At 36.0% G+C, this 14357-nt stretch overlaps 1 protein-coding gene across 1 annotated transcript in view; it reads right to left on the reverse strand.

The window, feature by feature from the left end:
• The window catches only part of ITGA8 (integrin subunit alpha 8), a 112012-nt gene that overhangs the window by 53979 nt on the left and 43676 nt on the right, over positions 1 to 14357 (reverse strand). The window contains exons 15-20 of the mRNA XM_066198317.1: positions 14152 to 14259; positions 6976 to 7031; positions 6310 to 6464; positions 5022 to 5159; positions 4481 to 4548; positions 3374 to 3521 (exon numbers count right to left, since the gene is read on the reverse strand). Of these exons, the coding sequence (XP_066054414.1) occupies positions 3374 to 3521; positions 4481 to 4548; positions 5022 to 5159; positions 6310 to 6464; positions 6976 to 7031; positions 14152 to 14259 (673 nt within the window). The remainder of the gene's footprint in view (positions 1 to 3373; positions 3522 to 4480; positions 4549 to 5021; positions 5160 to 6309; positions 6465 to 6975; positions 7032 to 14151; positions 14260 to 14357) is intronic.

A 14357-nucleotide genomic window follows, 5' to 3' on the forward strand; every position in this document is an offset into this window, starting at 1 on the left:
CAAGAAAAGGAGATAACGCCAATTGAGGCAGGTCAAACACCATATTGCATAAAGCTGAAGGGAGGAGGTAGAAGGCAAGTGAATTTTCAGTTAAATTTTTGACTTCAACAGCTTCCAAGTATTGAAATGATATAGAATAACACAATAGATTGTTAACATGAAGAAAAAAAAACAGGGCTGGACAGGAGGCACCTAAGGAGTTTCTCTATTAAGCACTTAATCGTGTTTCTTTATCAGATAGACTTAATCCAGAATAGCCCCACAATAGACAAATATCCTCTACAAATACAGTCACTTTGAAATTATGACAATGTAATTGAATTCTTTGATTCTACAGATATTTCAGTTCCATCAGAAATGTATCAAGTGATTTGTTCAGCCGAATACATTTCATTTACCCTGGTCTCAGTCTACCTATTTTACTGGCTCCAAGAAGAATCTTATCTCTGCCTTAATACCAGGAATTCTGCAGTTTGGAGAAAAAAAGCCACACAGAGGACTGTAAACACAGATGCAACCAAGAGGAAATGCAATCCTAGAGGCAGAGCTTTAAGAACATGATTGCAATGGGCTCTACCATAAATCGACCTGTCTGCTGAAATTGGTCTGCATTAAATTAAGTATATTTCAGGAGCAGTCACAGATGCCCAATTGTCAGGATACAACAAAAACACAAATAAAAGAACTGAAATCCTGATTCCACTGCAACTGACATGAAAACTGTAATTTTCATCTCTAGCCCATGCCTCAAAAACTGCCTGCAGATGGAGGGACTTTTTTTTCCATATACCTCAGTGTTTACAGCATCCAGTGTGATAATTTCTTCTGTTATCTTGTAAGTTCAAATTACTGGATTTTCTCAAAATCCTGTAAGTTGAATGAATTGAGTCTCTCTTATTTATAATCACTTATATTCATTTATACTATGACTCCTAAGAATGTGGTGATCCTGGTAGCAGAAGAATTTACATTTAGAAAATGTTAGAACAAATTGACAGTATCCATTTTTTTTCAAATTCACTTAGAAATTAATATTTTAGCTTACTTAATGGAAACATAATATTGCAAAAGTCATAGTTTTAAAAAAATATACATTTACCATTTAAAAACAATAGAAAGAATTTACTTTCAGTGCCATTTGTAATCCTTGTGAAAATTGTCCTTGAAATGCAGAAAGAAAGACACTAAAAATGTCCTAGAAAGTAGGACTAATGTTTTGATCCTTCTCAGAAAGAACATGATGACATTTTTTTGAATGGAGTACGTATGAAAAGCAAAGAATATGAAATAAATTATGTGTGGGAGTGAGCTATGTGGATAAAAGGAAGGCAGTTTTTTTATAAATCTACAAGAATTCGGAATTGAATTTGTCAGAAAGGCATTTTTTCTTCCCCAAAATCTGAAAAAAGTAGTTGTGTTGTGTTTCCTGGGTTTTTAAAATTTTGTCTTCAAAAGAAAGACAAAGTCAAAAGAAAAAGTATTCTAACTTCAAAACTCCTTCCCAACCCATTCTAGCTTCTCTTTATTCTTCCAAAGCACCAGGATCTTTCCTTCCTTTCTCCATGAGTATATCATGTTGGCACTACAAAATTAAATTATTCCTAATATCATAAAAAGCTCTGAATGATTTCTCCCTGGTCCAAACCATAGAATAGTTTGGATTGGAAGCCATCTCAAAGATTATCTAGTTCCACCCTCTTCTGTTGCGGACAGGGAAACCTTCCACTAGACCAGGTTGCTCCATCCAACTTGGCCTCAAACATTTCGAGGAATGGGGCATCCACAGCTTCCCTGGACAACCCGATCCAGTGCCTCATCACCCTCACAGCCAAGAAATTTTCTTAATATCTAATCTAAACCTACTTTCTTTCAGTTTGAATTTATTCTCCCTTGTCCTGTCACAACATGTTAGTGTAAGAAGTCCCTGTGTGTCTTTCTTTCAGGCTCCCTTCAGGTAGTGGAAAGCCTGATGCAGTCCAGGACACATGTGGCTTTCTGGGCTGTGAATGCACATTGCCAGCTCATGTCCAGCCTCTTGCCTACTCCCACCCCCAGGTCCTTGAAATAACAGATATGTGCTAATACGTGCTTGGGTGTTGGAATTAGTGCCTCCTCTGACACCTTGATAAAGTCCAAAAGAACAGCAAAAGATTTCTAAAGAGGAATGAAGGAAAAAGATAACCATTTGTAGCATATTAAAGAGAACTTTAGTTTTGTAGATTACAGTCCAAAAAACCAGAGGCTTTACTAAGAGAACAAAAGGAACAGGCAGTAGAAAAGGCTGGTGTCTTTAAGATACACTTCAGAGATGTGAGGTTGCAGAGAATTTCTTTCATTTTTGATAATAGCATTATTTCTTGTAATTTTTTTCAAACTAGGTTACAAGCCCATTAATAAAGTCACTGACAGAAGGAGAATAAGGAAATACCTTGTAAGTTACTTTCAACTTCCTTAAAAACATTTTCCTTCAGAAAGGAAATTAACTTGCTTTCTCCCACTCTCACCCTTGAGGCCCTTTTGAACATTCCAGGCACTAACAGAAAAAAAGCAGGCTCATGTTGCAACAGCTTGGGAGATATATGTGCAGATGAGGTGATTCAGACTTGCTGTCCAACAGAGAATACATGAACACTGCTTGTTTGCAGGATAGTGTTTCATCTTTGCTCTTAAAAAACAAACAGATCCAAAAAGGAAAAACATTGCATGTTCAGTACAGCTCAGCAGGACTTCAGTCAGTCCTTCTGTGAACACTGGCACATTTTACATTTTAATTTGCAATTTTGGTCCATTTGTAACATAAAAAATTGACAAGGGGAAGTAACTTTGTCAAGTTTAGTAGTGCAGTTAATGTCCAGCTATTCAGGATATTGGAGACTGGGTCACCCTTAATAATGGTAAAACACTGGTGGGCTGTGAGAGGAGACAGCAGTGTCCAAATGTCTGGGGGTCAGCAGGGCTCATTAACTCTGGCTGGGAGTTGGTACCATGGGATCCCAGGTTGGAAGCACTAAGGGAATTTGGCAGTATTACTTTCTGCTACTAGTATTGTTTACTGGTTCAAAATCTGAATGACATGAATACCTCTATTCCTAGAAGAAATGTGACAGTATTTGTGTAGTATTATGAAAAAGTTAATGGGAAGGAGCTGAACCTGTGCTGGATGTGATCAGAATGGTCCTGTCCTTCCTATCTTTTGGAGGCATGGCTTATCTTTACCCTGGGAAGTGCAAGCAAAGATAGGTGAAAGTTGATGGAATCGCCATTCCGGAAAGAAACCTCTTTATGTGCTGCTTTCAGTTGGTACAACCTATGTAGGTTATCCTTGCTCTCAGTTGTCTGCTTCATTATCACTAACATTTTGATTTTACTTTACCTTGTTGTTGCGTTCAACCCCAGTGTAATCTGCTTCAGGTGGAATCTTTATATGTAGCTCAGCTTCATAGGCTCCTTCCCCATCATTCCTTGGATTTATTATAAGCATGACACAGTTTTCTTCTCCAATTATTAGCTGGTCTGTATCCCTGTACAGAACATACTAATAGTCATAACATACTAAACATGCACAATTATGATTTATGTATGAGTAAAGCAGAAGGACATTTGGCTCTCAGAGCACCTGTTCTGGAAAATACTCTGTGAACACAAAATAAAACGTTTTCTATAAAAATGACCCCATGAAAAATATACCAGCACCTGGTTAGAAAAGAGGTCAAGAGAAAACACCACCGTGGTCAAAATGGACTACCCAGAACTTCAAAGTAACTGGTGTAAAATTTCAGAGCCTGACTACTTTCTAAATGGCAAGAAGTATTTAGTGGAGGAATCTCTTGCCACAGGGGTCCCATCAGCATTGTTTTCTGGAGAACACAATGGCAGTAGTTTTCTCCTCATGTCCATTGTGATATAAACAATGACAGAAATTCTCCCTAGACCTGCAATGGCCCTGTGCCCTTTTGTTTCACAGCTACAGACTGATTCTGATGAGAGTCAGGTAACTCTCAGATGTTCCCCACTTGTCCTGCTTGGCATATTTCTCCCTCCATAGGAGAAACTGTTGACATGTTTTGAAAATTTTATTTTGAGATCAATTTAATTCATTGTATGTTGAGTTCAGGAGAATTGTGTCCAAGTTCAAAATCACTGGCACACTGAAATAAAAAAAAACCCTCGAAACCTCCTATGAACAACAATTTGTCTCATCTCTTGGTTTTCAGAGAACTGGAACCACTCCTAACAAACACCTGCAAACTATATTTTCTACAATAACCATTAAACATCATGAATGTGGTTTGCAAGTGTGTATTTCTCCATTTCTTGGTTTTATAGCTCAAATGGTCGCACAAATTAAAATCTGGAAATCAGGTAAGAATGATTAGCTACAATAAACAACAGAACTGTATTCTACATGCTTCATTCTGTTGCAACAGTTAGCAGTGTTTGAACTTTCTCTTTACAGAATAATTTATTTTATTTGACTTACGGCACTGCAGAAAGTTGCAAGTCAGGAATACATAAGTTGTCCTCCCCACAGTCAACCAGAATGTAAGCCTGTATCATTGCAAAGTAAAAAATCAAAATACAATTAGTACATGCCTCAAAGTCTAAATCACTTCATTAAATATTGCTAATCCAAGTGTCTTAAATACCACTAGTACTGCCTTATTGAATTAATCTTTTTTCTCCTTCCTATAAGTTCCTTCTCACATGGTAGCTGGAGGTTGGAGACTATTTAGATGGTCAAATATGTCCTTAGCAGAACAATATGATCTTCAGGCCCTTTTCCACACTAACTTGGCTTACATATTCTAGAAGGCAATCAAAACTATGAGCACAAGAAAGTTTTGGAAAAACTTGAAAGGCCTGTTGGTTATATATTTATATTCAATCTACATTTTGTATTAATTAAATCCGTGTTGTGTAATTTCTGGCTGTGATACTCTCTTTTAAGAAAGATGACACAGAAAGTATTTGTAAATGCTTTCATGTTTATATACAGAAAATGTGGCATGCAAAATTCATACCTGCTCTGCTAGTGAGTTTTTCTGATAATGGTTCAGTATTGGCTTCACAGTCAAACCATCTTCAAAACTGGACTCATCCAAACTATAATTGAAGTTTATATTGATGGGAGATAATTTATCTCTAAATTCTGTTTCATCCTGTGAGTGACAATCACACAATAAGAATCAATGGTTTACTATTTTATTTCAGTTAGTATGGTATGATAACAAATTCAGACTTCTGAAGGTAAAGATGTGGTCTTTATTGAAGGTAAAGACATGGTTCTTTGACAGATTTTGGCCAAATTCTGGCTGCATGTGGTGTCATTAGGAAAGCAAAGTGACTCACCAGTAATTGGAATGCCCAGAACACATTGCCTCCACAGCCCCATTTCGGAAGAAGCTGGCTGAGCTGAGTAGACTCAGAAATTTTTCAAAGCATTAGCCTAAAATGAAGCTGTGTAAGAGAGACACACAGAACCAACTCCTAACAGCTGCTGCCCCCCTTCCTTTTGAAATGGAGGTAGGGCATGTGTGGATTTGTGGAGGTAATATTGCTGGTTTGTACCATAACCAAGAATTTATAAGAATTAGCAGCGGTAAAATTCAACCATCTTTATTGTCTAGATATGTCCTTACACAGTGCTTGAAACTTCTCCATTTCACCTTCCACTGCATTTCTTGGATCAGACTTGGAATCTACTTCAATTGCATGAAGTAACTCCACCTGCAAGTGAGCAAGTGTTGACCCTTTCTCCTTTACAATTTCAATTCCGTAGTTCTAGGTTTTCTAAAAACATTTCAAAATATCTTTAAAATACTTTTAAAAATGTATGAATTTTAGGCCAGTATTTCTGGTAAGACTCCTTTCAAATCTTTTGAACCTGAATTGGCATGATATTTAACATGATTAGTTTATTACTGCACGGTGAATAATAAAAAATAAAGGGATAGCAAAAAAGGAAAGGAATCTTACATTTTTGTATCAGAAGATGCAGCATTTGATCTGAATTTCCAGAAAAGTGTGAAATGAATGTATTTTTACACAGAGAAATTTTACACTCTTCAAATTCAGTCTTTTTTTTATACTTATATTGACAAAAGCCAAAGATTTACAGAGGAAATTTTTTCAAGGTAGCAGTATGCTCTGGACATACTGAACATACAGATGAGGTCAATATTGTATCCCATTTCTGTAATTTTGGAAATTATTTCTTCCTTTCCCAGTGACTCCTTTTTTACTATTATCTTTAAATCCCTGGAACTACTCAAACCATGATGAGAACGAAAAATATTTTAAACAACTTACTCTGAGATAAACAAGGAAGTCATGGCAATGAAGGTGCTTCTGTCTTTCTATCACAATGGAGAAGTAGTGATGAGACTGATGGTGATCAAAGAAGAGGGTCCTCCTAACAGCTCCCTTCTGTTTCAAGGAATCTAATTGTAATTCACCTTTCAGCACTAAAGGATACAAAGAAATATATTAGTTATTGATTTAACGGAAGGAAAATAGTAAAGAATTAATTATGTATTACAATTAATTAACCTAAGCAAGTCTTCCAAGAATAACTAATCTATGGTTTTAGTGCCTGTCTGAAAGCCCACTAGGTTTTGATCCAAATTATGCAGGACAATTAATTTAAGCATTCTTATTTTATTGACAGATATTATGTGTACAGGACTTCGGTCTCTTTATTTTTTTCCAAAACAGAACATTCTCCAACAAGGTACATTCTTCATTTTATTTAGAAAATGACTAAATCTGAAACAAAAATACTTCAAGGGAGTAATAAAATGTTTGTGCTTACATATATATATATATATATACACATACACACAAATACTTTTTTTTTAACTGCATTTTCTTGCCTTAGGAGGATCTCACTCCTAATGTCTTTCCAAGGGTAGGAATAAAATACATCCGAAACGGAGCAGGACAGGGTAAATTCTAGGAATAGAAAACATTTCTTACCTATCTCATCTGAAATACTTTGACCTTCAAAATCTGCGCAGACTCTTACAGTAAAGCTACATATAAAAAAAGTAGAAGTAATTCATTATTAGAAAATGGACTGACCTGGGAATCAGCAGTTCCCAAGTCATATTTTAAGTTTCTTTTTCATTTTGCTTAAAAAGATGTTAACTGAGATTGTATCTAGCTACCTATGATATTCCCTAATTAAGTCAGGAAGTGTCCTAGGCTCCACTGATAGTAACAGAAGAAGTCTCTGAATACTTCACACCTTGGCAAAGGTGTGGAGAAGATCCTCCCAGATGGTCCCAGTAGTTCTGGAGAGAGCCCAGGGAGATGATCCTTCGATAACATTGCCAAAGCTGAATTCTTTATGTTGAAGTTCAGCAAACCACCTTTGGAGCAGGCTGTCTGCAGATATCCTTTCTGGTTCATCAAGGTCAAGTCAGAAAAATCTTAGAGCATGTTGTCAATGCTCAAGTTGTTTTCCAGCAAATTAAAACACTCAGGATACCAATGTGTTTCATTGGCGTTACTGTAAGATTTTCATTATTTCAACAGGCTATAATTAATTCCAAACATAAAACCTAAATTGTTTGATTTTTGTGGCATTAGACTAACCAACCTGCACTGCATTTAATTTGCTAAGTTTCGCAGAAGGTGGCACTTAGACGACCTAAATCAAAGCACAGAGAAACTGGTGATTCATGTTCTTTATCTAGAATGCTAAAGCAATGCATTCTACAAAAAGCAACACACCATAAGTTAATTCTTTTAATTTGCGTGTTCTGAATGTATAGCAAGCTGTTTTGAGCCTAGAAATACTCACATCACAACTATAAAGATACAAATGTCACCTCAGCCATAGGTGAGTCCTTTCCCATAACAAAATATTTCTGTGTAAGACTGGCAACAGATTTACAGTTATACTCAACAACTGATAGGAGAAGCCTTTTATAGTTTTATTGGCTGATACCTTCTAATCAGAACTTTTAACTTACACAAAAATTCATTTAAAAAACTAAAAAAGTAGTGATTATAGAAGTTTCACTTTGTAAGGAATCTTGGTAAGCAAGTTTTATAAATATTTAACTGAATTGAATTTTGAAAGTTTTCACAAATTACCCTGGATGGTACGAGAAATAGTATTAATTATGCCTGTTGATGCAATTAGCAGAGTGTACTTCTCTGACAAGTGGCAAAACAAGGAATCTGTCACTGGAATGATGTTCTTGATTTTTGATTTCTGCTGTCATCTGCCACATAGACTTAGTTCTGCATACTGTAATTCCTAATGAAATCCCATGTAACGTAACCAAATTGCTCAGGTGAAACATTCTTGCAAGTGTCTCTGGTTAACGATCATTCTTAAAGAAAATTTTCAAGGCTTTATAAAATGTTTTAGTTTGTATATGGACAAAAAATTGTAGGTCAGCATTAAAATCAGCTTGAGTTAAATAAAATATTTGCCTTATTCACTGATCTTGATCTCCTCACTACTGTTATCCTATATACTAATGTTGCCACGCAGTGGATACAAAACCACTAACATAACCTTTAAACCGACCTGTAATCACATTCTAATTGCATGCTTGTTTCCTCTGACAGATGTAATGAAACTGCCACATCTGGGATTTGTGTCACTCTCCTGACCTTAATGAAAAACTCTTTTCTTGGGAAAAAAAAAAGCCATTATGTCTTGAGGAACAAGAATGGCATAATGCCATTAATCTCTGCTGAACTGTAGCCTTCAAATGACTTTCCAGTCCATGCAGAAATTGCAAGTTTATTCATATTACTATTTCTTTACAATTATGAGTTAATACATGAAGAACCAGTTATTTCCAAATACCCAAGGACAAAATAACAAAAATGAGGAAATCTTGTGTAATTGCATAAATGCAATTTAGACATCATTCTTCACAAGCTAGTCTCACATGTCAAAATGTAAGAGTGTATTTCCTCAAACATAAACTCAAGAGATGTCATTGTATTAAACTTAGTTATCCTGCTTCAGAGGAATCGTATAAATTTTGCCCTATCATGTTTGAAAAAAGGTTCATTCAAAAATGCAACTTGGAATGCTTTACTTGTTAAACAGAACAATTTCAGTCTATGCTTTATTTACTGCATTGAACAGAATAATTCATCATACATACTTGATAACTGAAGTCATGCTCTTAAATATTATTGTAAGAGTCAAGATTTACTCATTCCACTCCAGGCAGAGCATGTCAAAAAGGGAATGGCAGAGCAAAAAGGCAAAAATTTGGAGTTAATAATCTCCTACACTCCAGCCAAGAGGAAAGACTATGGTTTTAACAGAATTTTGCCACACATTTGTGATTTTATTATTTAGTTCAGAAATAGTGCTAAAGACATCAAAGATTTCAATTGCAAACCTAGACGAATTTAAATTCGCTCATCACTTCAACAAGAAGATGCTGGAGAGATGTTGAGGGATGTTTCAGTGTCAAAAAGAAGAAAAGCAGAGGGAAAGACAGACAACAAAAGAGGACAGGAGTCTAAAGAAGTTATAGAGGTTCAATATCTGACTCCTAGGCACAGTAAGAAATAAAACAGCTGAGCTTTTCAGCTTGCTTGTAGGAGCAATCAACCAAAAAACACAATTAACAATCAAAGGAAGAAAACTTCAGCAAATAAGAAACAAATGGGAAATAGTGCATCATCCTAAAGCATATGAACTTTTTATGTGCTTTCAATCTTGCCTCTCTGAAGAGATCCCCACAGCATATTTATTCTGCAGTGTCTGTCATCACTATGAGATTATGCTTTGAATAATATTTTACTGTAGTTACAAAATAGAGGGAAAGCCTTAAAACTTAACACACTAGCTTTTCCTGATAATCTTGGGGCAATAAAGCAGTTTGTTTAAAGTAATTTTATGTTCTTCAGGTAGACAGAAGTACTTTTTCAAGAACAAGAAGCTTGAAAATATTCCTTTCTTCAAAACTACTGTCAGCACAGATGGGAGCAGTCTCTTCAATAGTTAACCCTAATAAAATTACCTAATATCACCAGAAGCAGTGAAAAGTTAGTTACCCATGTATAATATTTTCTAGACCACACTTAGTACCAGAAAGAAATTATTTTGGTCTGGCTACTCTAGCAGCTAAAAAAAAAAAACAAAACAACAAAACAAACACCAAAAAACCAGCAACTTATTTCAGGAGGTGAAAAGCAAGGCATTAGCAGATCCTACCAGATGTCATTTGTCATTGCTAACAAATTCTTTAGCACCCAGGTTTGTAGATGGATAGAATGAATGGTTAATGCCTAAGCAGAAACACCATGTAAGCTTTAATGTTATGGCCTTCCATTCTGTGTGAGTCTGATACCCAACCCAAGGTCACAAACCTCCACAGAAGAGAAGAAGCTGTTATCGTCTACTGATGAATGACCTTTAAACAAACAGTTTCCTTTTGAAGTCTAATATGCCAAAGCAAGTCAATACACTTCTATTGTGATGCTCTAATACTTGCCCTGCATTTAGATTTTGTTATGGCAAAGACTAATCCAGTGTCCAACACACAGTTTTAATGCTGAAGCCATCTCATGCCTAAACTACGTCACATGCCCAGGCTGCAATAGCACTAGGGCTGCTAGATAAGTGACTGCCCTTTGGATTTCTCTAGGGCGACTGAAGCTAAAACGTGGCACAGAGGCCTCCTGTACAGCAGCTCAGCTGTGTTGGTAGCAACTGACACCACCTGTCTACCCCGCTTTGACCAGCCCCTGAAAAGTGAGGTATCCATCTTCTGACTCTTGGCCATATGGCTTTGCTATCCAACGCATGGAGTCAGACTGGCCAACAGTCTTTGGAAAATCTCACACAAATTCATCTCATCAGCGGCCCCTAGGTCCATATTCACAGGGCACCGATCTCATTCTCTTTCAAATTAGGTCAATGAGAAAAGAAAATACTAGCAGTAGAAAGGAGAAAAGGTAGAAATATAGTCGAACCTATGTAGCTAGGAAAGGTTGAAATATTATTTTGGGGGTTTATATCTTTGGTAGGAATTTTGTATTCAGCTTTCTTTAAAGTGTATGTAGAAAAGTCTCATCTACTGAATCTAGCTGACTCAAGATCATGAATATTTTATTACTACTTTAATAGTAAGAAATTTGGAGATAAATGAGCTACATTTTTTTTGACGTATTTTTTATAGTAGGAACTTGAAGATCAGCAATTTTAAGCACTCTGCTTCTGTTTTTAGTGGGTTTACAGAAGGTGGATAGCCTACAAGACACATCTCAAATCAGGCATTCAAACCTGAAAAGCACTTGCAAATAAAAAATAGCCTACAAATATAAAAATAGAAATATAAAAATATATATACACAATATATTCTACAATTTGATTTTTTTATCACGATTGGACACTTCTATGCAACTTTTGGTAAGTCAGGAAACTTCTCAGACTTACTGCTCCTCTACAAAACAGAATTAACAATATTCACCTTAAATTAGTGGGAGGTGAGTAAAAACTTTTGTAGATGAAATTTAAGAACAAATACATGAGGTAGCTAGTGGATAATCAAACCTAAAATGGTAATAAAAATACCAATAAATTAGACCTCCTGACAGCTAGAACCCAATCTTGAACATAATAAATCACATGATATGGAAAGAGGTTTGGAAAAATGAAAATCTTTATTTACCTCTTTTTACAGATATTAACTTGCATCTTTCACACTGAGGGGGAAAAAAAATCTTTTTCCATGTTCTTTAATACCTTCGAAGTTGCAGAATTTGTTATAGATTTGCTAGTATTGGGAACTCAGGAACAGCCACATTTTACACACACAGCAGAGAATGAATTATGTGTTTCTAGAAGTTCAGGACAGTTCTCTTTGAGCTGGGCATAAAAATGACTTTTTGTGCATGTTTCCCCTGCTGCTTCAGCTTTGCAATTTATATCATGGCAGAAAAAATATTTTCCTAATACTTGGAAACGTACAATAATCCACATTATTCATGCACACACACTTCCTGAAACTTTTCTGGTAGGAGGTTTCCTTACATTCTAATTTTGCAGTGTCAGTCAGTAGAGTTTTAAACAAGTTGCACAGCTGGCTAAGAGGTACAGAAGTCTGTCCCATGGGACTGAGGAATTCTTTGCCTGTTGGAGTTTCCCTACTAATTGTTTTCATATGTACAACACAAGCTTATATCAACTAAGGAAAAAAATAACAGTGTGGAAAATAGCAGCTGCTCTTCAGTCATTTCATAACACGAACTAAACCTTTAGGGAACAGTATTTTAGAATAAAGCTGACAGAAATTAAATTATGCTCCTATTAAAGCTCTTGTAAATATGAGCCAAACTTCTGGTAGTGGAGAAATGAAAAGAAACAAAAAAAATATATTTTAAAGGAGTATGCATTTCTTCCTTCCTTTTCTAAACAATGTCTCAGAGCAAGAATATTTTTTAAAAGAGATGTTTTTCCTCTTGGGCAAAAAAAATCCCACCTTTCTTCTTTCAATACCCGTCGTTAACTGTTACGGTTCCAAAATATTTTTCCATTATGACATTAAGCATTTTTTAAAATTCTTAAAATCTGGAGTTGTGAAACAACATAATTTGGATCAATGAACATGTTTCAGCCAAGTGTCTATATTTCAAATTGTTCTTTTAAATCAACAGTTAAAACAAAAGATAATTGAATCAAAAAATTCCAGAAAGGCCAAAGCTCTTTGTGTAAAGTTCTGGGATTGCATAGTTCCACCAAGTGCCTTTTACCTTGCTCTGTAGATGGGCAATTTTCTACACTGGATGTAGAAATGAGGAACATGATAAAAAATATGAGAAGTCCCATAAAGTTTAAAAGAACAATGCAAGAGTGAAAATCTCTTGACAACCCCATCCCAGATGCTTTGGAAGTCCACATATTTATTGGTTTAAGTGTATCAGAGTTTATTAGAGCCTCCATGGCTCTTAAATGAACTGCTTCTCATTATTATGTTTTACAGTTCATATTTATCAATTAATTCTTAAGATTCTTTTGCTGAAACTTACATTTGAGATGATTTTTAGGACTCATCTCCTATAAAGAATGTCTCCAATGTGAGGAAATCCTCTGACCATCTTCAGTCTAAAAGCAATGCAAAATTTCTGCATTCATGTCATCTTCTGGACTCCTCCTTTACACTTTAATATTGTTTTTGTCCAGCCCATGTCCTGGCAGGCTTCCTGCTTCTAATATTTTTACATCTTAGAAATATGTTGCTCACAGTCTCTCTGGCAAGACTTACTACCATTTTATATTCAACTTGCACGTGTTTATGCTGTGTTTTTAGTTTCCTCATTTGTTATTATTTCCACTTTTAAACAGTATCTGATGTATTTGTAATAGCATCTTTTGTCAACTGCTCCTGGGGTTCTTTCAAAGTGACTTTTTTCTAGAGCAGTAAACGTGCCTTTATGTGATGTTACATGCTATTAGATAGCTTCCAAATGTCCTGCAAGCATTTTGTACGTGTAACTGATCTTAAACAGTTTTAATTAACTCCAAGGTTTTTTATGCTGGGTTGTTTTGTCGTTGGTTTGTGGTTTTTTATTTTTTTTTTTTTTTCCCTGTTCAAAGTTAAATGCTACTGTGGTTAAGGGTTTCTCTTTTAGGGATGATTGAAACATTGTCCGGCACAATGTGCTAAAAAAACTTTCCTCTGACCAAAGACAGCCAGGAACAACATCCTGTGAATTTCTCTCAGGATGGCCAGCCAGATACCTTCTCTCTTCTAGAAAGGACTAAGGTCTGTCTTTCTCCAACAGAAAATGGTGGCTCCACCAGCTCTGCATCACTTTCACTGTTACTTTTTGTCAGCAAACAGATGACTATTTATGTGTTTTGTCTGTTTAAGCTGTTTCATGTTTCTTTCATCTAAACATTGCATATAACTTTGCAGCTTGCCCCTAGCAGACACAGAGGTTCCTCCTATGCAGAAGGTGACTCAACTTTTTGCTATCACAGTTAGCTAGGCAGTCTGCTAAGTACTTGAAAATACCAAAAAGATTTCAGTGCAGGGACGTTTTGTTGTGCCCAGAGCATGTTCCAACATTCTGACCTTTGAACATCTTCAACAAAGAGTGGCAATAAAATTAAGGAACAGGAAGTTATTTGAGAAAGAGGATATGGAGTAATCATGGACTTACCAGGCCACCAAAAGCTGAGAGCTGGGGAGCTGACAGGTTTTATTGTCTGGATTCACAATCATGGGGTTCAGAATAAGATGAGCATTCACTGTCACAACAGGTCTGGCTCTGGGGGATAGAAATAAGGTTCACCACGTTCAGAAGGAGCACATTTAGCTGCAGCAGAGAAAAAACTGAGTTGGCTGCAAAGAAGCCAGACATGTAGG

This window comes from Chamaea fasciata, unplaced genomic scaffold, assembly GCF_029207755.1.
Source record: "Chamaea fasciata isolate MVZ Bird 193981 ecotype frontalis unplaced genomic scaffold, bChaFas1.0.hap1 SCAF_1, whole genome shotgun sequence".
Taxonomy (NCBI): Eukaryota; Metazoa; Chordata; class Aves; order Passeriformes; family Sylviidae; genus Chamaea; species Chamaea fasciata.